General features: G+C 46.6%; 1 protein-coding gene across 1 annotated transcript in view; it reads right to left on the bottom strand.

Annotated features, from left to right (window-relative positions):
- LOC311227604 (uncharacterized protein) overlaps positions 1-26,684 on the bottom strand; it is a gene marked incomplete at its 3' end in the record, with an annotated part of 124,956 nt that overhangs the window by 6,111 nt on the left and 92,161 nt on the right. Inside the window, exon 12 of the mRNA XM_084313326.1 lies at positions 480-632. Within this exon, the coding sequence (XP_084169452.1) occupies positions 480-632 (153 nt within the window). The remainder of the gene's footprint in view (positions 1-479; positions 633-26,684) is intronic.

Genomic DNA, 26,684 nt, shown 5'->3' with positions numbered 1-26,684 from the left:
AGCGCTCGGAGCTCCACAGAGGGGTCCGGACGCGTCTATTCTTTTACCAACTGACTTGCATTTTTCCGCGATCTGATTGGCCACTGACGTTTCTGGTCATGTGACATGTGCGCCCAATCGCGTGACGCCTGTTTCTGCGCCTATTTCCGCCTCTAACAGCCTGCAAACGACCTAACGCCTAGTTTATCACTGGTTAAGCTTATAGGGCGACTCTTTCGCAGTTGGTTAAGGTTAGAGTTTGGAATCAGGGCTGGTGTTCCATCGCCCTGCTCTAAGACAAACTCTAACCGTAACCAACTTCGAAAGAGTCGCCCTATAAGCTTAACCGGCGATAGAAACAGGCGTCACGCGATTGGGCGCACATGTCACATGACCAGAAACGTCAGTGGCGGCCAATCAGATCGCGGCGGAAAAATGCAAGTGAGTTGGTAAAAGTATCGACGCGGTCGGGACGGCGGCGTGGCGCGCGGGGCCCCTACCTTGGGTAAGGAGGAGAGGCGGAATCCCTTGGCCTTGCCCTTGCCGGCGTTCTCGTTGAGGTAGTTGCCCACGGCGAGGAGGTACTCCAGGACGGAGATGAAGGCCCCCGAGGCGTACAGCTGCCGGCACATCCTGATCTTCCGCGTAATCAACTGCAAAGACAAACACAGTGGGGGGGGGGGGGGGGGGGGCAGAGAACAAAGTTACCTTCTGTCCGTCGTCCGAACGTCTTCCTCTACTCCAGTGGTTCCCAAAGTCGGGGTCGTGACCCAAAGGTGGGGCGCGAGCAGCCACAGGAGGGCCGCGAGATTATTTCCAAAAAAATATATATATATATATTTTTTTATTTTTTTTTATGCCACTGAACTTAGAAGCAGGCCAGGACAGTGTTTCTAGTTGCTTTCTAAAATTCTATTCTATTGTATTCTAAAATGTGACTATATGGTTTTATATTAACTTAATAAATAAACAAAAACGAAAAATCTACTTATTTCAACGAACATTTCAAACTAAATAACAGATTATGCACATAAAAAACGCTGAAAACAACCGAAGCCACAATAGTATTTTAATGAGGCTATTATTATTATCATTATTATTTTGCAACAAGTTAGCCCTCTCATAAATAGCACATATAAATGAATAACTAACTTGAACTAACTTAATAGGATTGAAGTGATATTTGGCTTAAAAAATCGGTCGCCTGAAAAAAAAAGGAAAATAAAAGCCTGACGATGTGCATTGGGCCGCGGCTCTCTGACGCCTTATTTTCTGGGTCCCGGCCTGAAAAGTTTGGGAACCCCTGCTCTACTCTCCCCTCTCTCGGGATCTCACACGGTGACACTTGAGGAGGAGGAGAAGGTTAAGTCTTTTCTTTTTCCCACTTCAGACAAGAATAGCCCTTCTGCGGTCTTACGTTCTAAAAGGCAAACAGGTTTTCCCGGGACTCACCTGGTTTGACCTCGTAAAATTGAATACTTTCAGTAATGAAATCAGAATGTAATCTCAAATCACAGTGTGGTTTTTACTGATTATCCTCTGTATCAAATATGTACATATGTAAATGGGGAGCGTAATACGTTGTGATGACAACCCTATATACGCCACCGCTGGGCTCGGTGATTGAAGGGCGATATATGTGATGGCATGATGGCTATGGGCTCTGCCCATATTTGGACTTCCGCTTCCAGGCACACCTGCAGCTAGTAAGTAGGTCATCGAGACCAGCTAGCCAATCACAACGGGATGAGCTTTTTGAGGAAAGTGAGGAAATAGGGGGCAAGGGGACACACACACTCTCTCACGTGAGGAAAGAGGAGACACGCCAGGAGAGAGGAGACACACTTCTCACTGTACATTTGACTGTATATTTTAGAATGTATATCTTTGACTGTGTATTCTTAATGTTTATTGGGAGCGATCTGTGGTGCTGAATTTCCCTCTGGATTAATAAAGTACTTCTATTCTATTCTATCTATTCTATTCTATCTATTCTATTCTATTCTATTCTATTCTATTCTATTCTATTCTATTCTATTCTATTCTAGGAGAGAGGAGACGCACTGGTGAGCAGAGAAGCCGCCCGGCAGACAGTAAGGTTTAAGTTGAGTAAGTGAGGTAATGAAGAGACAGTAGAGAGTATTTGTGTTTGGTTTATTTTTGGAACTGCAAACGTTGTCGTTTTATTCTGCAACCCCTAGACTTGAAATTGCCACGACGCATATATCAGTATATCTGTACCAAATATATACGTAGCTATGCTCATTCTTGCATATCTCAGGTGGTGCAGTGGGCAAGGCGCTCACCACCAATGCAGGAGACGCTGGGTTCGAGCCCAGCTCTCCGCATTGCTATCAGCTTGGCTGGTCGTTCATACTAATACAATTGGCAGTATTAGGGGGTGGGAAGCTGATGGGTGGGGATCGGACGTTGTGGACAGCGACTCCTACAGGTCGGTTGGTGCGCCTGCGCAGCAGAATCAGGAAGCGACGGGGGCGGCGTTTGCCCTCCAAACGCAGACCCCCGACGCTGAGAGATCGCGCTGTGCAGGTGAAAAGATGCGACTGCTGCTTCCTCGAGTACCGGAGGGGACACGTGATGCAAGGCTTGGTCCACATTGCAGCCGGCTTGTGGGAGGCATGGCCTAACAACGTTCGAGACAGGGGAGGGTAGAATTGGACGATACGAAATTGGGATGGGAGAAAAATAGAAAATAGGAGAAAAAAGTAGATAAAAAAAAAAAGAATATAAAACAATGCTAAGAATAAAGGTAATGAGTAATATATACAATAATATACAAATATACAGTTCTGTTTTTAAAGTGACCAACAGGGTAACAAGGCCACAGGGCAACAAATCAAGGCACTGTCAAAGTTAAAGACTGCCGACTCTAAGAGGAAGCAATCAGGGCTGGTAAGTGGCACGCCAGCCCTTTCTACGATGATAACCTTTAGAGGGGCACGCATTGAAGACTGAGAACTCTGCGTTCAGAGGGAGCAAGGAAGTCGAGAAAAGAAAGCCATTGGCGGCGAGGACAACGACACATGTTTGTGTGATTAGAGATAAAGGTTCTGTAGCTTCGAGTACATTGGATATCAAACACTTTCATTTCTGAACGATGACTTGATGAAAAGTAATAAGAATTAAATACAATGCTAAGGTAATGAGTAGTGTTACAAAGGATCAGATTAAACCGAATATATATATTTATTTATTGATATATATTGCATAGTATTTGTATATCGTTTGATATCCCTTGTATATTCCTTGTACATATACACGGAATATCCCTTTAGCCCAGACCATAATATTTCATTCTCCTATTGGACAGCGGTCCACAGGCGCAAGAGCCGCGCCTCCTGAGTCAGGTTCAAAGTCACCGTCAAGACATGTCTGGACATGCCCGGCCTTGCCCAGGGATACGAGACAGAAATGTCGTTGGCACTAGTTTGTTCACCGTGCGTATAAATACGGCGCAGGTGAATACAGAAGCACTTAGTCAGAAGTCAAGAGTTACCCAATAAGTTGAAGCCTCACCCACGATACAACGTGCGGTGAAGTATGGCCTGTTTGGCCCCAGAATAGAGCATTGAGACCGCGTGCGAATTAATAACTGAATTGTCAGAGTTTGGCGCTATACCGTCGAGTGCGACATATTTCTATTAAGTCAGTAATAGTCTATTTGTGTATAGTGTATCGTGCGGCTAAAGTTCTACAGTGACCAGCATCCCCAACGCTTCCTCGTATTAGCTAGAGTTCTTATCCAGGCTGGGCTGCTTTCATGGCGCTTTCACCCGAGGAGACCTAGACGAGAACCGTGTGGACATGTACACTGGATTAATCTACCCGACGACTACATAGCCCTTTGCGGCTGGATTATATTTGTTTTGGTCCTGTGATTTATGGAGCGGAGGATCGCCGACGCCTGCACATGTTGGATTTACCCTGTGAGGAGCCAAGTCGAGTCCGCGCCTCAGAGAGCCTGAGGCCGGCTAGCTTTCTTCACTGTGGAGCTACAGTCTACGGAGAACAGCTGTATTCGTCTGTGGATCAAGAGGCTATTGCACCGTCTCCTGTACTTGGAGTCTCCTTAGTCATCGTTGACCAGACTCTCTACTACCGACAGATCCTCTACCCCTGCTGGCTTACAACCAGGGGGACCCTTCCAGTATCTCCCGCTATATATTACTATGTACCATAGATATAATTCCCTAAGATTCAGGTTGTATAATTACCTCCTGCGTAACCAGAGAATGGACATTCATTGTTGATTTGCCTACGCACCTTCCTTTGCCTTACAAGTGCACTCAAAGTATAATAGAGAAGTATTATGTACCTTTTGCTGCAATAAATACTTAAAGACAACTTTGTGTAGAACCGGTTCATTGTGGGAAGTGTTCATTATATTTAGATATCATGTACTGTATGGCCAGTAATTAAAGTACATAAAGCGGTAGTGGTTTAATGATACCATACTTATCAATACAGTCAGGGAATTGTACCCTTCAGTTACAATTGGTCCTTCGAGCCGGATGGTAACTAGTGTAATATTAATATAGTGGTATTAATATTGACATGGCCTATGATGAACACTCCACAAAACGGTTCTCCTAAAGTAGATCGCCCGCAGCGTAGACGGCAGACACCTCAGTACTTAGAGGATTACGTTGCCAATATACTACCTAGCCTTCTACAGACGGTAAACGCGGAAAAAGTAGATAGTAAAATTATGTCCGACCCTATCGCCCAGGCTACCCCGCCAATAGAGGCCCTAGTGGGTTCTAACGTAACTGACCAAGCTCACGGTAGGGACCAGGAGGGACCTGACACGACTTTACCCCCCGCCAAGACCGAAGAAGTAGTCCCCGGAGAGCTCCAGGATAAAGACAGCCCTCCAGGGATGGAACTCTACCCGCTACAAGAAGAGGAGAGCACCCCGGAGATGGATCTCCAGGACTCGCCACAGGAGAACAGATCTCCAACGAGTACTGCCAGGAGCGGATCACCTCAACCAGCGTCTTCCCCCAGCGAGGCGGACAAGATGCTGGCACAGGCATTCCTCGCCAGCCTAGCAGCCTCAACAGAGCGCGATCGACTCCAAGCACAGACGCTTAGTGAGCGCGAACATTCTTCCATGGAAAGAGAACGCCTTCAGGCGCAGCAATGGAGCGAAGAAGATCGTATACGTCTAGAGATTAGACGCCTTCAGACGGAAGAGAATATGGTAAGGGACCGGGCCGAAGCCCAGCGCGCCGCCGCCGAAGCCCAGCGCGCCGCTGCCGGTGCCCAAAGAGAAGCAGAGCGCGACCTCGCTCTCACCAAGCGCGAAGCCGAGCGCGACCGATTACAAGCGCAGATAATGGAGCAGCTGATCACCAGGGCAACACCCCCTCCCTCCGCACGGGGTTCCAGGGCCTCGTCAAGACAAGGGTCAAGGGCACCCTCCCCTACCCGATCAAGCGACCCTGAGCCCGACCACCAGAGAGAGCCTATACCCCCCTCCGAACCCCTTCCCCGACCGGTCCAAGTGAGACCCAGCTACAAGGAAGAAACGGTCTACACCGCGGAGAGGCTAAATAGACGACTACAGGATCTAGAGGACCTGCCAGAGGAAGAAGAAGAGGGAGAGGAGGAGAGTCAAGCCCGACAGCAGCACAGTACTCCACAGGACCAGGAGGTCCAGTACAGCCCAGGCTCTACCCCCGCGGCTCTGCGCTACAGACCCCCGACTCAATTCACGGGTGAGCTTGACGCACGACCAGCCCCGAGGAATAGCACCTGGATACGCGGGCCATGGTACCCAGCAGGTACCAGCCCACCAAGAGGCGTAAGAGGAGACTCGCCTAGGAGGCCTCTCTTCCAACGCTCACCGATGTGCCAGCCATCCATGGCATCATACATTGGCACACCGACGTTTCCGGACTTCACCCACGAGAACAGAGCACAGTACACGGAGCTACGAATGTGCTTAGAGACAATGATGTCCGATGTAGCTGATGAACCGTACAAGTATGCTATCCTACTGAAGCACCTCAAGGTGCCCCGAGCGCACAATATAGCGCTGGCCTATGCCACCTCTACTACCCCATACACAGCGGCTCTAGCAGCACTCGACCAAAGATATGGATGCATATGGGACTACGTAATACAAGAGATAAGGCATATTGACCGCCTACCCCCAGCCACAGACAATCGCTCACTAGATGACCTGTCTATCAAGGTACAATCCCTGGTAGGGATGCTGGGGGCGCAAAGAGAAAAGGGTATGCACGAACTGTACGCGAACTCTAATGTCGAGAGGATTTTAGAGAAGCTTCCGCCCGCCCGACAAGAGCGCTTCAGGCGGCAAAGAGACCACCGTGATCCTAACGGTCCCGAGCCATCCCTCCTAGACCTAGCCGACTTCCTGGCGAGAGAAGTCAACAGCCTACGGTTGGATACGTTCATGCGGAGCACCCCAAGCTCCAGAGAGGGACCTAGGAGAGCAAACGATGGCCGAAGATTGGTGACCGTCATGCACCAATCAGAATCAGTACCGAGCAGCAAGAACCACAGTACCCCCTCGATGAAAGAGAAGTGGAAGATGGTGTGCCCGTACTGCGAAAAGGAACACTGGTTGTCACAATGTGACACGTTCAAGAAGATGACCGCCGACGAGGTGAGTCAATGGATAAAGTCCAACCGACGCTGTTACCGATGTGCGCGCAGTCACATGGCAGCCGATTGCCGCTTAAAGAAGAGGTGTAGTCGGTGTGACGGAGCCCACCTAGATGTCCTACACGACAGTAACAGAAGAAAGCCTGCACCCTCAAGCAGCACAAAGGCAAGTGTTATGTACATTGACCCCGCCAGCAGCGGGGGCGCCCGGGTGCTCTTAAAGGTGGTCCGCGTAACACTGAGTTACCAAGATAAGGTCATGGACACTTACGCCGTCCTTGACGACGGGTCAGAGAAGACCCTTCTCCTCGCGTCCGCTGCGGCCCAGCTGGGGCTGCGGGGGAGCGAAAACCAGATGACGATTCGGACAATAAGAAGAGATCTAAAGACGATAAAGGGCGAGAATGTCTCCTTCACTATCGCAGCAAGCGGGCAGCCAGAGAGACGGTATAGGATTACTAATGCTTTCACCAGCCAAGAAATAGGCCTGTCGCAGTACACCTACCGCATCGCCAAGCTGATGGATAAATATGTGCACCTGCGTCAACTACCTATACCGCTCATAGACGGTGCCACCCCGACCCTGCTGATAGGCTCCGACCATGCAGACCTCATCGTCCCGATTGACCGGGTCCACACAGGGCCCAGAGGCTGTCCTGCAGCAGTCGAGACCCGCCTAGGATGGACATTACAAGGCCCCCTCGCTAAGTCTCTTAACCGAACAGCAGCCACTAGCTGCCTCCACTCCAGAGTGACAGAAGAAGACACCACCCTCCTACAGCATGTCGAGAGGCTATGGACACTAGAGACAATGCCCTTTAAGAACGAAAAGAAAGACATTCGTTCCAAGGAAGACATTTACGCTATATCCCTCCTCGAGCAGGGGACAAAGAGAGTCAAAGTCAACGGAGTGATGAGATACGCAACTCCACTCCTGAGGCGAGAGGGTATGCCTACCTTCCACGCCCCAAAAGAAGCAACGGAGCGGTATCTATTGAACACAGAGCGGCGCCTAGCCAGAGACCCCGCTCAAGAGACTGTGTACCGCGCTGAGATTAACAAGCGAATCACAGCGGGACACATAAAGAAAATTGACTGGCGACGTCGTGCGCTGCTCCGCGCCTCCCTGATCAAAGACGGCTTTGATCTCCGGCAGCGGGCCAGCAGCGACCCCCCAGTATTGCGCAGCCTCTCCCCAGAGGACAAGCCCCTGCTGCGGTTACCATGGAGAGAGAGGATCGGGGATGAGCAACCAGCCATCTATCAATGGGAAGTCCTCCCTTTCGGAACCACATGCAGCCCATGCTGTGCTACGTTTGCACTGCAAAAACACATCGCAGAGGACCCAGCAGCTGATGAAGAGGTCCGACAAAGTGTAGGAAATAGTTTCTACGTGGACAACTGTCTGCAAAGCGTCTCGACGCCAGAAGAAGCCGAGGCCCTTCTACTCAAGCTCCGCGCCTCCCTGATCAAAGGCGGCTTTGATCTCAGGCAGTGGGCCAGCAGCGACCCGCAAGTATTGCGCAGCCTCTCCCCCGAGGACAAGGCAGCAAGCAGCGAGACCTGGATGGCGACCATCCCAGGAGAAGCCCAAGAAATGACATTAGGACTAGTCTGGCGCTTCAAAACAGACTCGCTCCATTATAAACACACACCCCTGACCAAGGAGCAGGGAAGGTCGACTGCACTACCGACCACCAGACGGAGTGTATACAGAACACTCGCCAGACAATATGACCCGTTGGGATGTATTCTACCTTACACCACCAGGGCAAAGATGATTGTAAGAGCGTTATGGGACAAGGACCAGGGCTGGGACGACCCCATACCCGAACACCTTGCATCCACATGGAGAGAGTGGGAGACGGAACTCAGCTCACTCCCAGGTGTCAACATACGCCGCAGCTACTTCCCACCCACAGTGAGGCCGGAGACGTGCCAGATGGACCTGCACGTCTTCAGCGACGCCTCCGAAGTAGCCTACGGTTCGGTGGCCTACTTGCGTGCCCGAGAGGAGGGAGGAGAAATACATACTGCTTTCATCCTGGCTCGCTCAAGAATAGCCCCACGAAAGCAACAATCTATCCCGCGTCTAGAGCTCTGCGCAGCCCTAGCAGGAGCGCAACTCGCCACGTTAATCCAACGTGAACTCACCATTCCGGTGCAAAGAACAATCTTGTGGTCAGACTCCACGACAGTACTCACATGGATCCGGTCTGATTCGTGCAGATACAAGGTCTTCGTGGGAGTCAGAGTCACAGAGATTCAAGATTTAACAGAAGTAGCAAGCTGGAGGTATGTGGACACAAAACACAACCCAGCTGACGTCATCACCCGGGGAATGTCCCTGGATGACCTCACCCGTCACAACCTATACAGTGACGGGCCAGAGTTCCTCAAGCTCCCGGAAGAAGAGTGGCCTACACCCACCCCACGGGAAGCGAGTAAAGAGGAGGCCGAAAACAAGAAATCTATGTTCTGTGGATTGAACACACTCGTCTCCACAGACCCTGACATAGACGATTGCCTCACCCTAGAGAGTGCGCAGCTAAAGACATTCCAGTGGCACCACCCAGAGGTTCAGCTCACTACTGACATTACAGCAGCTGACTACGAAGAAGCAGAACTTCTTCTACTACAACGAGCCCAGAGAGACTCGTTCCCCGATGAGCTAGACTGTCTACAGGGAGCAAAGCCCGTCCCATCAGACAGCAGACTGCTCCACCTAGCCCCCGAGAGAGACGCCCATGGTCTCATCAGAGTGGGTGGTCGTCTGCGGAGAGCTCCAGACTTACCGGATGACGTCAAGTACCCGATAGTCTTAAACAGCCGACACAAGGTCACAGAGCTGATCATAAAGAAATACGACGAGGATGTGCATCACGCCGGGGCAGAGAGAGTCTTCGCGGAGATCAGACGTCGTTATTGGATACTGCAAGGGAGAGAAGCAGTGCGGCGCTTCCAGCGAACCTGTCTAGACTGTCGTAAGTGGCGAGTGCAGCCCAGTATACCCCGGATGGCTGACCTACCTCCCTGTCGCCTCCGACTCTGCGACAAGCTTTTTCACTCCACCGGTATGGACTGTTTCGGCCCGCTGTATATAAAGAAAGGAAGAGGTACCGAGAAGCGGTGGGGTATTGTATTCAAATGCATGACCACCCGAGCGATGCATATAGAACTCCTTCCAACCATGAGCACAGACTCATTCCTTATGGCCTTCCGAAGATTCACATCGCGGAAAGGCAAACCGTCTATATTATTGTCTGATCACAAGACAAACTTCAAAGGCGGAGAAAGAGAGCTGAGAGAGAGCTTCCAAGCTATGGGCCCAGAACTTAAGACCCACCTCGCTCCATCCCAGATTGAATTCCAGTTTAATCCCCCGAACGCACCTCACTTCGGTGGAACTTGGGAACGAAAAGTACGTTCAATAAAGACAGCCCTGTACGCCGTGCTTGGGGCCCAGACCGTGGCGGAAGAAGTCCTAATGACAGTCCTCACGGAGATCGAGGGAGTATTGAACTCAAAGCCCCTCGGTTACGTCTCAAGTGATGTAGCAGATGTCGACCCAGTCACCCCCAACACACTCTTGATGGGGCGGCTGGACCCCGCGCTACCACAGACAATGTACAGGCCTGAAGAAGCGAACGGCCGAAGAATGTGGAGGTACAGTCAAGTATTGGCTGACAAGTTTTGGAACAGCTTCCTACTCCACTATCTACCGTCTCTACAGACCCGCCAGAAATGGGTGAAAGAGAGAGACAATTTGACAGAAGGAACAGTCGTCATGATTATCGACCAGTCACTACCCCGAGCTATGTGGCCGGCTGGCCGCGTAAGCAAAGTGATCACCGGTGCCGACGGAAAGGTCCGAGCAGCCGAAGTGCTCGTCCAAGGGCGGATCTACACCCGACCCGTGGCGAGGCTAATAGAACTGCCAAGGCTCCCCGATACTATCGATGACGACCATGACCCCATGACTTTGTGAACTGACCGACCCCTCACAACAGACATTGAGTAGTGGACAGTGCGGTTAATCTGTCTCTGCTTAGCTAATTAGGTGGGACTAATTAGGGGGCGGCTGTTACAAAGGATCAGATTAAACCGAATATATATATTTATTTATTGATATATATTGCATAGTATTTGTATATCGTTTGATATCCCTTGTATATTCCTTGTACATATACACGGAATATCCCTTTAGCCCAGACCATAATATTTCATTCTCCTATTGGACAGCGGTCCACAGGCGCCAGAGCCGCGCCTCCTGAGTCAGGTTCAAAGTCACCGTCAAGACATGTCTGGACATGCCCGGCCTTGCCCAGGGATACGAGACAGAAATGTCGTTGGCACTAGTTTGTTCACCGTGCGTATAAATACGGCGCAGGTGAATACAGAAGCACTTAGTCAGAAGTCAAGAGTTACCCAATAAGTTGAAGCCTCACCCACGATACAACGTGCGGTGAAGTATGGCCTGTTTGGCCCCAGAATAGAGCATTGAGACCGCGTGCGAATTAATAACTGAATTGTCAGAGTTTGGCGCTATACCGTCGAGTGCGACATATTTCTATTAAGTCAGTAATAGTCTATTTGTGTATAGTGTATCGTGCGGCTAAAGTTCTACAGTGACCAGCATCCCCAACGCTTCCTCATATTAGCTAGAGTTCTTATCCAGGCTGGGCTGCTTTCATGGCGCTTTCACCCGAGGAGACCTAGACAAGAACCGTGTGGACATGTACACTGGATTAATCTACCCGACGACTACATAGCCCTTTGCGGCTGGATTATATTTGTTTTGGTCCTGTGATTTATGGAGCGGAGGATCGCCGACGCCTGCACGTGTTGGATTTACCCTGTGAGGAGCCAAGTCGAGTCCGCGCCTCAGAGAGCCTGAGGCCGGCTAGCTTTCTTCACTGTGGAGCTACAGTCTACGGAGAACAGCTGTATTCGTCTGTGGATCAAGAGGCTATTGCACCGTCTCCTGTACTTGGAGTCTCCTTAGTCATCGTTGACCAGACTCTCTACTACCGACAGATCCTCTACCCCTGCTGGCTTACAACCAGGGGGACCCTTCCAGTATCTCCCGCTATATATTACCAGTGTACCATAGATATAATTCCCTAAGATTCAGGTTGTATAATTACCTCCTGCGTAACCAGAGAATGGACATTCATTGTTGATTTGCCTACGCACCTTCCTTTGCCTTACAAGTGCACTCAAAGTATAATAGAGAAGTATTATGTACCTTTTGCTGCAATAAATACTTAAAGACAACTTTGTGTAGAACCGGTTCATTGTGGGAAGTGTTCATTATATTTAGATATCATGTACTGTATGGCCAGTAATTAAAGTACATAAAGCGGTAGTGGTTTAATGATACCATACTTATCAATACAGTCAGGGAATTGTACCCCTCAGTTACAAGTAGGGATGCTCGATATTGGCTTTTTTACCGATACCGATATACCGATATTGTCCAACTCTTAATTTCTGATATATGCAGGGTCCCCCCCCCGTCCCCCCCACAAAATATGGAATCATTTCAGGTAATTAACATTACATATCTCTTGTTGTGGAATTAACACAACATTATGCATACTTTTGACAATAAATAAAATCTGAATTTGTTCTTACTTGCTTGCCTGGGTAAATAAAGGTTATAGAAATGTAAATTTTTTTATAAAAAAATAAATAATTATTTGTTTTTGAAAACCGATACCGATATTTTCCGATATCACATTTTAATGCCGATATCGGCCGATAATATCGGTAGGCCGATAATATCGGACATCCCTAGTAATGAGTAATATATACAATAATGTACAAATATACAGTTGTTTTTAAAGTGACCAACAGGGTAACAGGGCAACAAGGCAACAAGGTAACTGTGATGGTATGACACAGTGCCCCCAGCAACTTGAGAACTAGACTTCAAACTGCCCAGAACAAGCTAGTTAGGATAGTCCTGCAGCTCCCTTATCTTCTTTTGTTGCCCGTCCCCTTTTATGTCAGATAGTGCAAAGTTTAGTTTTATGTCATCTTGACTATTGCTCTGCGATGTGGTCATCTGCTGCCGGTGGTGACCTCAGGAAGCTCCAGGTGGTCCAGAACAGGGCAGCACGGTTGGTACTGGGCTGCTCACTAAGGTCTAATGTGAGCCGTATGCATGCCCGCCTCTCTTGGCTTAACGTTGGAAATAGATTGTCTTTTAATATACTTGTGCTGTTCAAGTTGGTCATGAGCAGTAAAACTCCTGTTTTTATACATAATCAGATCGTTTTTAGTAATACTGTGCACGAGCATTACACTAGAGCAGGGGTGGGCAACTTTGTATATGGTGAGGGCCACAAAATGTCCACAATCAATCTGGGGGGCCGCATTGTTTATCGGCAGTCCCGCCAGTAGTACCCCATCACTCAAATAGCCCATAATAGTCACAGATGTGAGGGAGTTAACGGCGATCGTCCTGGTCGGAGTGTATATTCCACCGCAAGCCAGCAACAAGGTTGCGCTCTCCAGACTACACGACGAGGTAAATAGAATCCAAGTGGCGAATGTTAACGCCGCCATTTTAGTTCTGGGAGATTTCAATAGCGCCAATCTGAGAAAGGTATTGCCTGACTTCTATCAGCATGTGACTTGCAACACCAGAGGCGGTAACATCCTAGATCACTGTTACACGCAATTTAAAGGTGGCTACAAGGCTCATTCTGATAGTGGCTTCGGTAAGTCAGATCACGCATCCATTTTTCTTTCACCAAAGTACAGACAGAGAATTAAAAGTACTCCCGTAGTCTCGCGAGAGGTGCAGAAATGGGATGTGACGTCAGAGGAGACGATCCGGTCAGTGTTTCACCACACAGACTGGAATGTGTTCCGCGACACAGATAACATTAATGCCTACACGGAGACAGTGCTGGACTATGTTTGTACTAGGGTGAAAGAAACAATCCCCACTACCAAAATGAAAGTTTACCCAAATCAAAAACCCTGGGTAGACAAATCCGTCCGTGAAGCTCTGAGAGAGCGCACCAAAGCATACAACGACGGCCTAGAGGCAGGCAACATGAATGACCACAAGGTGGCGCGATACAACGTAAGGAGGACAGTGTCAGAGGCCAAACGACGCTACAGGGATAAAATTGAACTCCAGTTTGAACAAGCTGACTCTAGAGCTATGTGGCAGGGGCTCAAAACGATGACAGACTACAAAGGCGCCTCCCTCAAACTGAACAGTGACATCTCCTTAGCAAATGACCTCAATACCTTCTATGCGAGGTTTGATGCTGGTAATAACAACACCAGCTCACAAGCCTCGGCAATGGGGGGGGGGGGGTCGGCTGCTGATGGAGGCGCAGTGTTCAGGGTAACAGAGCATGAGGTGAGGCGGACCTTTAAAAAAGTGAATATCAGGAAGGCAGCAGGTCCAGACGGCATCCCCGGCCGCGTCCTAAAAGTCTGTGCCGACCAACTGGCCCCAGTATTCACTGACATATTTAACCTGTCCTTAGAACAGGCTGTCATCCCCACCTGCCTGAAGAAGTCCACTATTATCCCTGTACCCAAAAAATCCAAGCCTGCTTGCCTCAACGACTACCGCCCTGTAGCTCTCACCTCCATAGCCATGAAGTGCTTCGAGAAGCTAGTAAAGGGCTACATCTGCTCCTCCCTCCCCATCAACATGGACCCCCTGCAATTTGCATACCGCCCCAACAGGTCCACGGAGGACGCCATATCCCATGTGCTGCACACAGCAGCATCACACCTGGACAAGAGGCAGGGGAACTATGTGAGAATGCTATTCATCGACTACAGCTCGGCATTCAATACCATAGTCCCCTCCATACTCATAGCCAAGCTCAGGGACCTGGGCTTGGGCTATGACCTCTGCCAGTGGGTCTTGGACTTCCTGACTGGCAGACCCCAGGTGGTGAGAGCAGGCAACTGCACCTCCTCATCCATCACCCTCAACATAGGGGCCCCCCAGGGCTGTGTTCTGAGTCCCCTCCTCTACTCCCTGTACACACACGACTGTGTGGCTCAGCGGAGTAGCAATACAATCGTCAAATTTGCTGACGACACAGTGGTGGTGGGCCTGATCTCTGCCAACGACGAGAGGGCCTACCTGGAAGAGGTCAAGGTCCTGGCGGGATGATGCCAGGAAAACAGCCTCTCCCTGAACGTCAGCAAAACAAAGGAGATGATTGTGGACTTCAGGAGGTCGGGGGTCAAGGACTACAGCCCCCTCAGCATCGACGGGGCACCGGTTGAGAGAGTCAACAGCTTTAAGTACCTCGGAGCCTACATATCCGAGGACTTGACATGGACCACACACATTAACAGTGTTGTGAAGAAGGCACGACAACGCCTCTACTTCCTCAGGCGCCTAAGGAAGTTCCAAGTCAGCCAGAAGATCCTTAAGAACTTCTACTCATGTACAATAGAGAGCATCTTGACCGGCAACATCACCTCCTGGTTTGGGAATAGCACTGCACAAGACCAAAGCAGACTACAAAGAGTGACACGTTCAGCCGAACGCACAATTGGAGGGGGGCTCCCCACCCTCCAGAACATTTACTACAAGCGTTGCAAGGGCAAGGCTAAGAGAATCATTAAAGACTCCAGTCACCCGAACAACTGCCTCTTTGAACTGCTGCGGTCAGGCAAGCGATACAGGAGTCTCAAGGCGAGCACAGAAAGACTCAGAAGAAGCTTCTATCCCCAGGCCATCAGGCTGCTAAACGAACAATGAATGAACACTACACAACAACAACCACCAAACGCACATAGCACACACATCCACACGCACACACTCACTTTAAACAAACACACTGTAGCACCCACTCCACACACTTATAGCACACACCCACTTTAAACAAACACACTGTAGCACCCACTCCCCACACTTTATATTTATATTTATGGATGAAGGATTGCACTACAACTCGTACACCTTACTGTAAATTGTACCTAAAATTGTACCTCATCCCATTTCTGCTTTGCACTAGATAGTACTGTACATTAGTACACTGCATAGTATTGTGTATTGTATATTATATGGTAACTCAGAACATTGTACATATGTCTATACCGAACACTGTGACCTCATTTTCTTCTTCTAAATTCATGCTATATTATGTTATTATGTTATTTGATACTATCTTGTCTAGCACAGTCTCTGGAGCGTAACAGTAAGAAGCATTTTGTATGAAAGTATTCTGTACTTCTGTATGACAACTATTAAAGAACTTGAACTTGAACTTGAAATAAGGTATATAAACAATTATAATTTGTTGTAACTTTGTTTTTATTCCATTTCAAATGCATTTAGTAATGCAATTTCAACTTTATGAATTTATAAACGGCTGAATTTAAAAGTATTGCTGTAACCCCAAATATATACAAAAATGATCAATTATAATTAAGGATTCTAATAAAATAAATGTATGAACTTAAAGCCCACTGCTCAACAAACACAAAGCAGCATTCCTGCTGCATTTCACTACAACAGTAAATCAAAAGTGCAATAATAAATTATTTTGTTAAATGTATAAACTTTTATCCTGCTACTAAACAAAACATTATAACACTGAAATGCATGTTATGGATATGAAGCACTCAGGAATGTTTTGTTTAGTAGCAGGATACAAGTTTATACATTTAACAAGATCATTTATTATTGCACTTTTGATTTACTGTTGTAGTGAAATGCAGCAGGAATGCTGCTTTGTGTTTGTGTTATTAGTGTTATCTGAACACTACAAAAGTAAACAAGTAAAGTGCAAGTAAAGTAAAGTGCAATACTACATGCCTCCCATTGACCCTTTATCAAACTGGCATGACATTCACCCTCGCCCCACAGTGGGTCAATAATGGTTATAATAATAATAATAATAATAATGGTCCCCTCTCTACACCTCTCCATCATCTCCCCCCCCCCTCTACACCTCTTCCTCATCTCCTCCCCCCCCTGTCTTTAATGAGACACTTGTGGTCTCTCCATTTGGCGCACAATAGCAGGAATGTCAACTTCAATGTTTGTGCATGCAATCTGTATCAGATGAAATAATGTTTCATCCGACAGCCTGTTTCTCTCCTTTGACTTGATGTGCTTCATGTTTGAGAAATTGCTCTCACATATGTATGTGCTCCCAAACATACTGGCCATAGAGAGGGCAAAGTCCCTGAGGAGTGGGAAGTGGGGCTCAGGTAGCAGTTTCCAAAACGAAATTCCCCTCTCATTTCTCTTTGCTTGAAAAAAAGGATCTGACTGTAGCTCGCACAGTTCAAGCTGCAACGGTGGGGGCTGCTCTGACACCGTAGCGGTGAGGGGGCCGGCAAACAGCGCTATCCGTGACTGCATGCTGTTGAAATCTTCAAACCGATCATTGAATTGCATTTGCAGTGTTTCAATGTCGCTCCTGTACTTTCCGACGGCTCAGCCATCGGATTTCTGTGTGTAGCTGCAAGTCGCCATAATCAGTGTCCATCTCTTCCAAAAAGGAGACAAACTTTCTATGGTTTAGTGACCTGTTGCCTCCACGAATTAGATTGGTAACCTTGGTAACCAAATCCATAACATGGCTGTATTCAAGCTTCTTGGCACAGAGAGCCTCCTATATCAGATAAAAAAAAAGAAAAACGATTTAACGACTCTTGCATATAATTTGACTACACTCGACTCGCATTGGTCATTATAGTGACGCACAATAGATGGAAATTATGTTAGCGAACTTACCTGATGTAAAATGCAGTGCAGCATTGGACACTCAACGCCACTCTGCCTTAGAAGCCCGGCGAATCCATCGGTAACAACAGCCGACAGTTTATCAAAACCCCCATATTGCTGCACGGCACTTTCAACAGCGTTGAATATGTGCACACTAGGGCTGACCCCTATTAGTCAAATAGTCGACTAATCGATCGAAAGGAGCCATAGTTGACTGCCAACTCTTCTTAGTCGAATACAATAAAAAAAAAATATATATTATATATATATATATATTTTTTTTATATATATTGGCCTGGGGCCGCATGGAACGTCGGTGAGGGCCGCATGCGGCCCGCGGGCCGCCAGTTGCCCCTCCCTGCACTAGAGGTTCCAGTAGTGGGCAGCTTGAATTGCCAGGTCCTAGAACCAACGCTTTGGGGAGATATTTTATTTTTAGAGCATTAACTCTTTGGAATGGCCTGCCTCGGAACCTCTGCTGCATTTACAGTAGATTCACTTTTAAAAAGAATCTTAAATTGTTTTTAAATTGTTTTTAACACTGTAAAGTAATTTTTTGTTTTTGTTTTACACAAATGTAATTTTAGCTATCTTAATTGTTACAGTAGTTTCATTATGCATTGTGTGTACTGACTTTTAATCATTTTGTTTTTTGCAATAGTGATTGTTTTTGTATGTTTTTTTGTGTGTGGACCCCAGGAAGACTAGCTGGTTGCTATCGCACCAGCTAATGGGGATCCCTAATCAAAGAAAATCAAAATCCCCACTCGTACTCACCTAGACCAGCCCCACTTCAACAGCCTGGGGGGGCTCAGGGTGGAAACAAAAGAGTATCCATGATAAAGCTATGCCTAGTATATAGAGTTTATAACGGGGAGGTGCCAAGCTACCTTCAAAATTACTTTCAATATGTAAAAAAACAACCATAGCCATGAAACCAGAGGTAGAGACACAAACATAGTTCCGGTTAGATTTAAACTCATTTCGTACGGCCAGCAGACCTTCCTTTACTCAGCAGCAGTTCTGTGGACCAGCCTGCCCAGCAGCATCAAACAGGCCCCTGGGTTAACTGGCTTCAAAAAGCACGTACGACCACGGCTATCGACATAGGAAAGAAGAGAGGGTAGCATATGTATATTTATTATTCTTTTATCTTCAACTGTATATGCATATTGTATCTTAATGTTTTATGATGTTGTTTTATGTTGATGTAATGTCCTGTTTTTTTTTAATACCAGGGGGACCATGATGGAAATAAGTGCTTGCATTTTAATCATGTTTTTATCCCTCGGATGATGTCTCTATAATCCACAATAAAATCAATCAATCAAAGGCAACGTGGTAACAAGGCGACAGGGTAACAAGGTAACAAGGCGACAGGGTAACAAGGCAACGTGGTAACAAGGCGACAGAGTAACAAGGCGACAGGGTAACAAGGCAACAGGGTAACAAGGCAAAAGGGTAACAAGGCAACAGGGTAACAAGGTAACAGGGCAACAGGTCGTTCAGGCACCTTGTTCTTTTTTGGTCCCCGGGAACAACAGTGGTTGCCTTGAAGCAGGAGGACACGTCCCTTCACTTCACCACATCCATCAGAACCTGTAGCCACTGTACCACTAGCCTAGTGCCCACTTTGAAGAAAATGCTTTTGAATACAAAATGGGTGATGGATGAAATCAAGGCACTGTCAAAGTTAAATACTGCCGACTCTAAGAGAGGAAGCAATCAGGCCCGGTAAGTAGCACGCCAGCCCTTTCTACGGTAACCTTTAGAGGGGCACGCATTGAAGACCGAGAACTCTGCGTTCAGAGGGAGCAAGGAAGTCGAGAAAAGAAAGCCATCGGCGGCGAGGACAACGACACATGTTTGTGTGATTAGAGATAAAGGCGCTGTAGCTTCGAGTACATTGGATATCAAACACTTTCCTTTCTGAACGATGACTTGTACTTTTACCAGAGTACTACTACTTTTACTCAAGTAAAGGATTATAGTAGTTCCACTAACCAAAACCCATCACATTAATTGAAATGTTAATTGAAACTATTTTCACATGTTCACACATTTTTATAAACTTTTTTTTTAGTGAATGGCGATTGATCGTGGAGCTATTAAAACAAACTCACAAGTAGGGCTGGGTATCGCCGCTGATTTCCCAAAACGATTAGATTACGATTCACAAGGTCCCGAATCGATTCGATTTCCGATCAAATTCGATTCAATGCTATAAAATGTAAATGGTTCAAGGAACCCTCTAACATGTTGCATTGTTAAAATACCAATGTTTACATTAAGAATTTACTCTCAAGCAGTTACATGAATGTACTTTTTATTGGAAGATTGGCTCTTGCATATGTCACGTCTGGCCTGGGTGATGTCTCAGTAAGTGGTTTTGTAGATTTGTTGTATTTCCACAATCCTTATCTATGTCTGTAACTATAGCCAATGGAAATGCTAGAAATGGTCACGTGGGCTGGGAGAACCAATGGAAAATGCCTATCCAGAGGCCAAACTTAATCGTCAACCCCTGGTCTACACCCTCCCCAGACAGACAGCGGGTCAATGCGTGCAATGACCAGGAAGGGAATTGGCATAATGACTAAATTGGGGGATGAAAATATTATTATTTCTTTTTTTTAAGATCGATCTTGGGATTTTATGAATCGATAATCGCCTATTCAAATTCAGAATCGGGAAATCTATTTTTTTAACCCAGCCCTACTCACAAGTATCATTCTACTACAGTATGTTTGAGTTGGAGATGAGTTGGTTATTCTCATGGGAACCATATGGTCTGACTAATAGCCAGCTTTTCAATGGTGCACAGCAGTCAGAGAAGCAACACTTCTATATATTATATATATATATATTTATTCTTACCGTATATATATCCACACCTGTCTGTACATACTTGTATATAATAATTTTTACATACCTGTAGACACTATATCTATATCTGTACATATATCCCTTACCTACTCTTACTAGTTACACTGCTGGCCAGTATGACTTACTACCATAGTGTCTTTATACCTGTATCACTACTGTACATATTAATACTACAACTCTGTACATACATCTGATTAGCACTATTACTCAGTAGTACTAATTTATATATTTTATATCCAGTTTAATCACCTGTACTGTTGCACTTTACTGTTACATTTGCACTCTGGTTGGATGCCAAACTTATTTTTGTTGTATACTGTACTTGTGCTGCATGATGACAATACATTTAAATGTGATCTAACGTGATCTAATTATATGTTCAGGTTTAGAGAGTAACCTACCTAGACCCCACCGTTCAGTCGCACAGAACATGAGAAAGAAAATGAGAAAATAACAAAAACTAAATAGATATCTGGATTATGTAAACCATGTCCGTACAGGGATAACCTTGATACACCCCTGGAAACATGGATCAGAACCAAGCCGGCCGACCCAATGAGCCGCGTAACGAGCCGCCAGGGGAGGCGACTCCATTTGGTCAAAAGAAAATACAAAATACAAAAAATACTGTATCTAAAATAACTCAAATGATAATGAGCGTGAAGGAGGGTAGATTTAAACAGCGGGGGGGTTAGGTCCTCCTCGTGGACCTACTAGGGGTGACAGTGGCTCGGGAAGGTAGAGCGGTCGTCTGGTAATCCGGAGGTTCCCGGTTCGATTCCCGCTCCTCCCGGGGCCGGCGTGTCGAAGTGTCCTTGAGCAAAGACACTTAACCCCCCTAACTGCTCCCGATGAGCAGGTCGGCACCTTGCACGGTTGCTTCCGCCGTCGGCGGATATTGTCGTCGGCTTTGAACTGCTGCGGTCAGGCAAGCGATACCGGAGTCTCAAGGCGAGCACAGAAAGACTCAGAAGAAGCTTCTATCCCCAGGCCATCAGGCTGCTAAACGAACAATGAATGAACACTACACAACAACAACCACCAAACGCACATAGCACACACATCCGCACGCACACACTCACTTTAAACAAACACACTGTAGCACCCACTCCACACACTTTATAGCACACACCCACTTTAAACAAACACACTGTAGCACCCACTCCCCACACTTTATATTTATTGATGAAGGATTGCACTACAACTCGTACACCTTACTGTAAATTGTACCTAAAATTGTACCTCATCCCATTTCTGCTTTGCACTAGATAGTACTGTACATTAGTACACTGCATAGTATTGTATATTATGGTAACTCAGAACATTGTACATATGTCTATACCGAACACTGTGACCTCATTTTTCTTCTTCTAAATTACATGCTATATTATGTTATTTGATACTATCTTGTCTAGCACAGTCTCTGGAGCGTAACAGTAAGAAGCATTTTGTATGAAAGTATTCTGTACTTCTGTATGACAACTATTAAAGAACTTGAACTTGAACTTGGTGTGTGAGTGAACGGGTAAAATGTGAGGAACAAATTGTAAAGTGCTTTGGATAAAAGCTGTTATATAAATGCAGCCATTTTTACCATTTACTACTGAAAAGACTGTCAGGTGGATGATTCATGACGACTTCAGGAGATGCCATGGTGGTCAGTATCTGTGTGTTTCTGCGACCAGCAGGTCTATAGGTCACTCTGTCAGTTGGTCGGTCGGGCGGGCTGCAAAAAAATCCCCCATAGTTTTTTTTCCCATATGAAGAAGAAGAAGTCTTTATTTGTCATGCAGATTTAACACACACATGCGATGGGCGACCCACAGGAACGCACGCACACACACACACACACACACACACGTGCACCGAGTCGCTGATGAAATGTTCTCTTCCCATCCCGTCGTCCTCCCCCCCCCCCCCCAAGGGCAGCCGGGAGCAGACAAGGGCTGCAGCGTGCGCCACCACGCCCGGGGACCAATCCAAGTGCTCCTTTCCATCTTCGTCAGGGAACGTGACAGCGTTAGCGATCTGTCCTGCATGTTTTCCATTGGGTTTATCTCATCGGGAGGGGAAACCCTTGCCCACACAGAAGAGAGAGATACCCCACCTGGGTAACTGGCAACACGGCAACCTGGGAATCGAACCCAGGACCTTCTAGCTGTGAGGCGACAGTGTTAACACTAGCACAGCCGACAAGGGGTCACATGACCCCCTAGGCATTTTCAATAAATGTATCCTCGTCACTCGGTCGAGCTCCAGCTCTGTCACTCAATGACTTTTACCTAAAAGTACCCGTTTTATCTGCAGCACGGTTTCTGAAATTTCAAAATGACTTCAGGAAAATGTAATTAGAACGTTATTCCACATATATAGCGCAGGGGTGGCCAACCCGTGGCTCGCGAGCCGCATGTGGCTCTTTGCCCGTCAATGTGTGGCTCTTCCATCCAAAAAGAAAAAGAAAAGAAATGTATTATATATTTTTTTATTATTATTCTTCTTCTTTTTTTTTTATTCTTTTTTTGTCACTCAAACCTGTGGTAAACCTCATATTTTTATATTAAGAGGTAATTATATAGTTTACACTGTTTATTTTTCTCATATTTCTCATATAAGCTGTCACTGATTCCGGCGGGAATCAGTGACATTTTCTCCATGGCGGTTCTAGTGTTAACCACTACACCGCTGTACTGCCATACTATCACAGTTTGAATGTTTAATAACACATTTACTGTAACAGCTAACAGTTATAGTATCTCTAAATAGTAAAAACTTTTGATTAAAAAGGCAGTTTGTGACACCTAGTACCTGACTGCCAGGGTGTTAAAAATGCAGCGAAACTTTTGATTGGATTTTCTCAGTTTTTCTCCGTTTTTTTTCCCAGGAGACTTGTGCCAAGAACTGCTGGGCTCTGTCACATTTTCAGGAGCTCAACTGGCTACCAGCTGAGACCAGAGTAGTAACCCAGCTTAGGCGCAACAAATATCTTAGCAATTACTTTCCTAGCGTTATGGAATCACACAGCCACAGAAGAACCAGATCTAGCTTAGCAAAACCTGCATCCTCCAAGGTGGAGAACAAATATAGAACACAGTGTGCTGCTCACGCAGGAGCACAGGAGTGGAATGAGTTGCCATTGACCACCAAATAGGGCTTGAACCTGTGTAGTTTCAAGGTGAACGATGTCTCCTAGAAAATAGCTCAGGAGACGGACAGTGGAGGGAGGCGTCCTGCTTTAGTGTGTGAGATCTGACAGAGGAGGGGGGCTTCCTGCTTTAGTGTGTGAGATCTGACAGAGGAGGGAGGCTTCCTGCTTTAGTGTGTGAGATCTGACAGAGGAGGGAGGCGTCCTGCTTTAGTGTGTGAGATCTGACAGAGGAGGGAGGCTTCCTGCTTTAGTGTGTGAGATCTGACAAGAGGAGAGAGGCTTCCTGCTTTAGTGTGTGAGATCTGACAGTGGAGGGATCCTTCCTGCTTTAGTGTGTGAGATCTGACAGAGGAGAGAGGCGTCCTGCTTTAGTGTGTGAGATCTGACAGTGGAGGGATCCTTCCTGCTTTAGTGTGTGAGATCTGACAGTGGAGAGAGGCGTCCTGCTTTAGTGTGTGAGATCTGACAGAGGAGAGAGGCTTCCTGCTTTAGTGTGTGAGATCTGACAGTGGAGGGGGGGCTTCCTGCTTTAGTGTGTGAGATCTGACAGTGGAGAGAGGCTTCCTGCTTTAGTGTGTGAGATCTGACAGAGGAGGGATCCTTCCTGCTTTAGTGTGTGAGATCTGACAGTGGAGAGAGGCGTCCTGCTTTAGTGTGTGAGATCTGACAGAGGAGAGAGGCTTCCTGCTTTAGTGTGTGAGATCTGACAGTGGAGGGATCCTTCCTGCTTTAGTGTGTGAGATCTGACAGAGGAGAGAGGCTTCCTGCTTTAGTGTGTGAGATCTGACAGAGGAGAGAGGCTTCCTGCTTTAGTGTGTGAGATCTGACAGAGGAGGGAGGCGTCCTGCTTTAGTGTGTGAGATCTGACAGAGGAGAGAGGCTTCCTGCTTTAGTGTGTGAGATCTGACAGAGGAGAGAGGCGTCCTGCTTTAGTGTGTGAGATCTGACAGAGGAGAGAGGCTTCCTGCTTTAGTGTGTGAGATCTGACAGTGGAGGGAGGCTTCCTGCTTTAGTGTGTGAGATCTGACAGAGGAGAGAGGCGTCCTGCTTTAGTGTAGGGCTGGGCGATATGGCAAAAAATGATATCGCGATAACGATAATGTTATCATATCACTCGATATCGATAATTATCGAAATTGTTATAAGTAAAAAAAAAAAAGTATTTTTATTTTTATTTTTTTTAAACAACAGATGTATGTTTATTTTGCAGCAATTCTTTGTCGTTGCCGCCATCTTTAGTGTTACATCCCCTCACACTCCAGTTCTCAGGCTGCAGCTGGTTTAAAAGCTAAAGTAAACCGGCTTCTCTGCTGGCTGTGGCTCCAGAGGAGTTGAACAGTTCTGGCTCTGCTATAGTTTCTTTTCTATCTTTTGGCGCTTTTTTGGTGGACAAACCACCGCACATGTGCACCGTGACTCGTGACTGGAGTCTAGTTCTGCTAGCACACATAGCCTACTGTGTACAGACGGTTTCAAACTGTATTTTAAATTAGAAAGCAAACAAGGGGAGAAAAAATAAATCTCAATTCGGTCAGTATTGTCATTTGGACAAGCAAAGCCATTACTTTAAGTTGCAGGCAAGAAAGACAAGTCTGTCCACTGTCTCTGGTTTTAAAACTGCCCTGTTGCAGGTCACACAAATAAATAAATAAATAAATAAATAGATATATTTTTTTTCTATCTTTTTTTTTATATCGATTATTAAAATATATCGTGATAATTATCGTTATCGTTATATCGATCTGTACATTTTGTACATATTCTTTTTTTTTTTTTTTTTAATGTTTTTGGTAGATTTTTATTTGTTTATTGGACAAGTCCGGCAGAGAGGAAGGATGGGAGAGAGATATGGGGGAAGACATTCGGCAAAGGTCGCGGGTCCGGGACTCGAACCCGGGACGGCCACGTTGCACTACAGCGCGTTACATGGTGTGCCACCCTGGCTCCCCATTTTGTACATATTCTATTAACAATGTTGTATTCTACTTTTTAATGTAACTTTGATCAATATACTGCAGGCTGAAGATAATACTGTTTTTATAAATAATATGTGCTGCTGAGACCAAGGACCACGATGGAAATAAGTCTGTGACTTTTTTGTGGCTTTTTTAGACTTATTGTAACATGTCTTTTAATAATTAAAAACTAAACTCAAGTGTGTGTGTGTGTGTGTGTGTGTGTGTGTGTGTGTGTGTGTGTGTGTGTGTGTGTGTGTGTGTGTGTGTGTGTGTGTGTGTGTGTGTGTGTGTGTGTGTGTGTGTGTGTGTTCATGCCAATTGGCTAGAAGTGGATGTGGCAATGGGAGTCTATCGCCAAAAATGTGGAGGCTTATTGAGAATTCTCTGCTCCTATTCATCCTGCTGACTCACTGTGGATAACAATCATACAAAGAATGAGCCGTGTCTGTCTGTCTGTCTGTCTGTCTGTCTGTCTGTCTAGAGGCCTGTCTGTCTGTCTGTCTGTCTGTCTGTCTGTCTGTCTGTCTGTCTGTCTGTCTAGAGGCCTGTCTGTCTGTCTGTCTGTCTGTCTGTCTGTCTGTCTGTCTGTCTGTCTGTCTGTCTGTCTGTCTGTCTAGAGGCCTGTCTGTCTGTCTGTCTGTCTGTCTGTCTGTCTGTCTGTCTGTCTAGAGGTCTGTCTAGAGGTCTGTCTAGAGGTCTGTCTGTCTGTCTAGAGGCCTGTCTGTCTGTCTAGAGGTCTGTCTGTCTGTCTGTCTGTCTGTCTGTCTGTCTGTCTGTCTGTCTGTCTGTCTGTCTAGAGGCCTGTCTGTCTGTCTAGAGGTCTGTCTGTCTGTCTGTCTGTCTGTCTGTCTAGAGGTCTGTCTGTCTGTCTAGAGGTCTGTCTGTCTGTCTAGAGGCCTGTCTGTCTGTCTAGAGGTCTGTCTGTCTGTCTGTCTGTCTGTCTGTCTGTCTGTCTGTCTGTCTGTCTGTCTGTCTGTCTGTCTGTCCCGAGGATCCATTCGCTTAATACTGTATGTTCAGAGTGAGAGTGTGTCCCCCGAGCCCCCCCCGCCTCAGTGTGTTGTATTGTGAGAGAGAGAGAGAGTGAAATAGAGAGAGAGAAGAGAGAGTGAAAGAAAGAGAGAGTGAGAGTGAAATAGAGAGAGAAGAGAGAAATAAAGAGAGAGTGAAAGAGAAAGAGAGAGAGGAGAGAGGGGGAGAGAAAGATAGTGAAAGAGAAGAGAGAGAGAGAAGAGAGGGAGAGAAGAATGAAAGAGTGAAAGAAAGAGAGAGGGAGTGAAAGAGAAAGAGAGAGAGCGAGTGAAAGAAAGAGAGAGGGAGAGTGAAA

This window comes from Notolepis coatsorum (genome assembly GCF_963971535.1).
Source record: "Notolepis coatsorum genome assembly, chromosome: 4".
Classification (NCBI taxonomy): Eukaryota; Metazoa; Chordata; class Actinopteri; order Aulopiformes; family Paralepididae; genus Notolepis; species Notolepis coatsorum.
The sequence above is the reverse complement of the archived record's forward strand: the minus strand, read 5'-3'. Positions and strand labels throughout refer to the sequence as shown.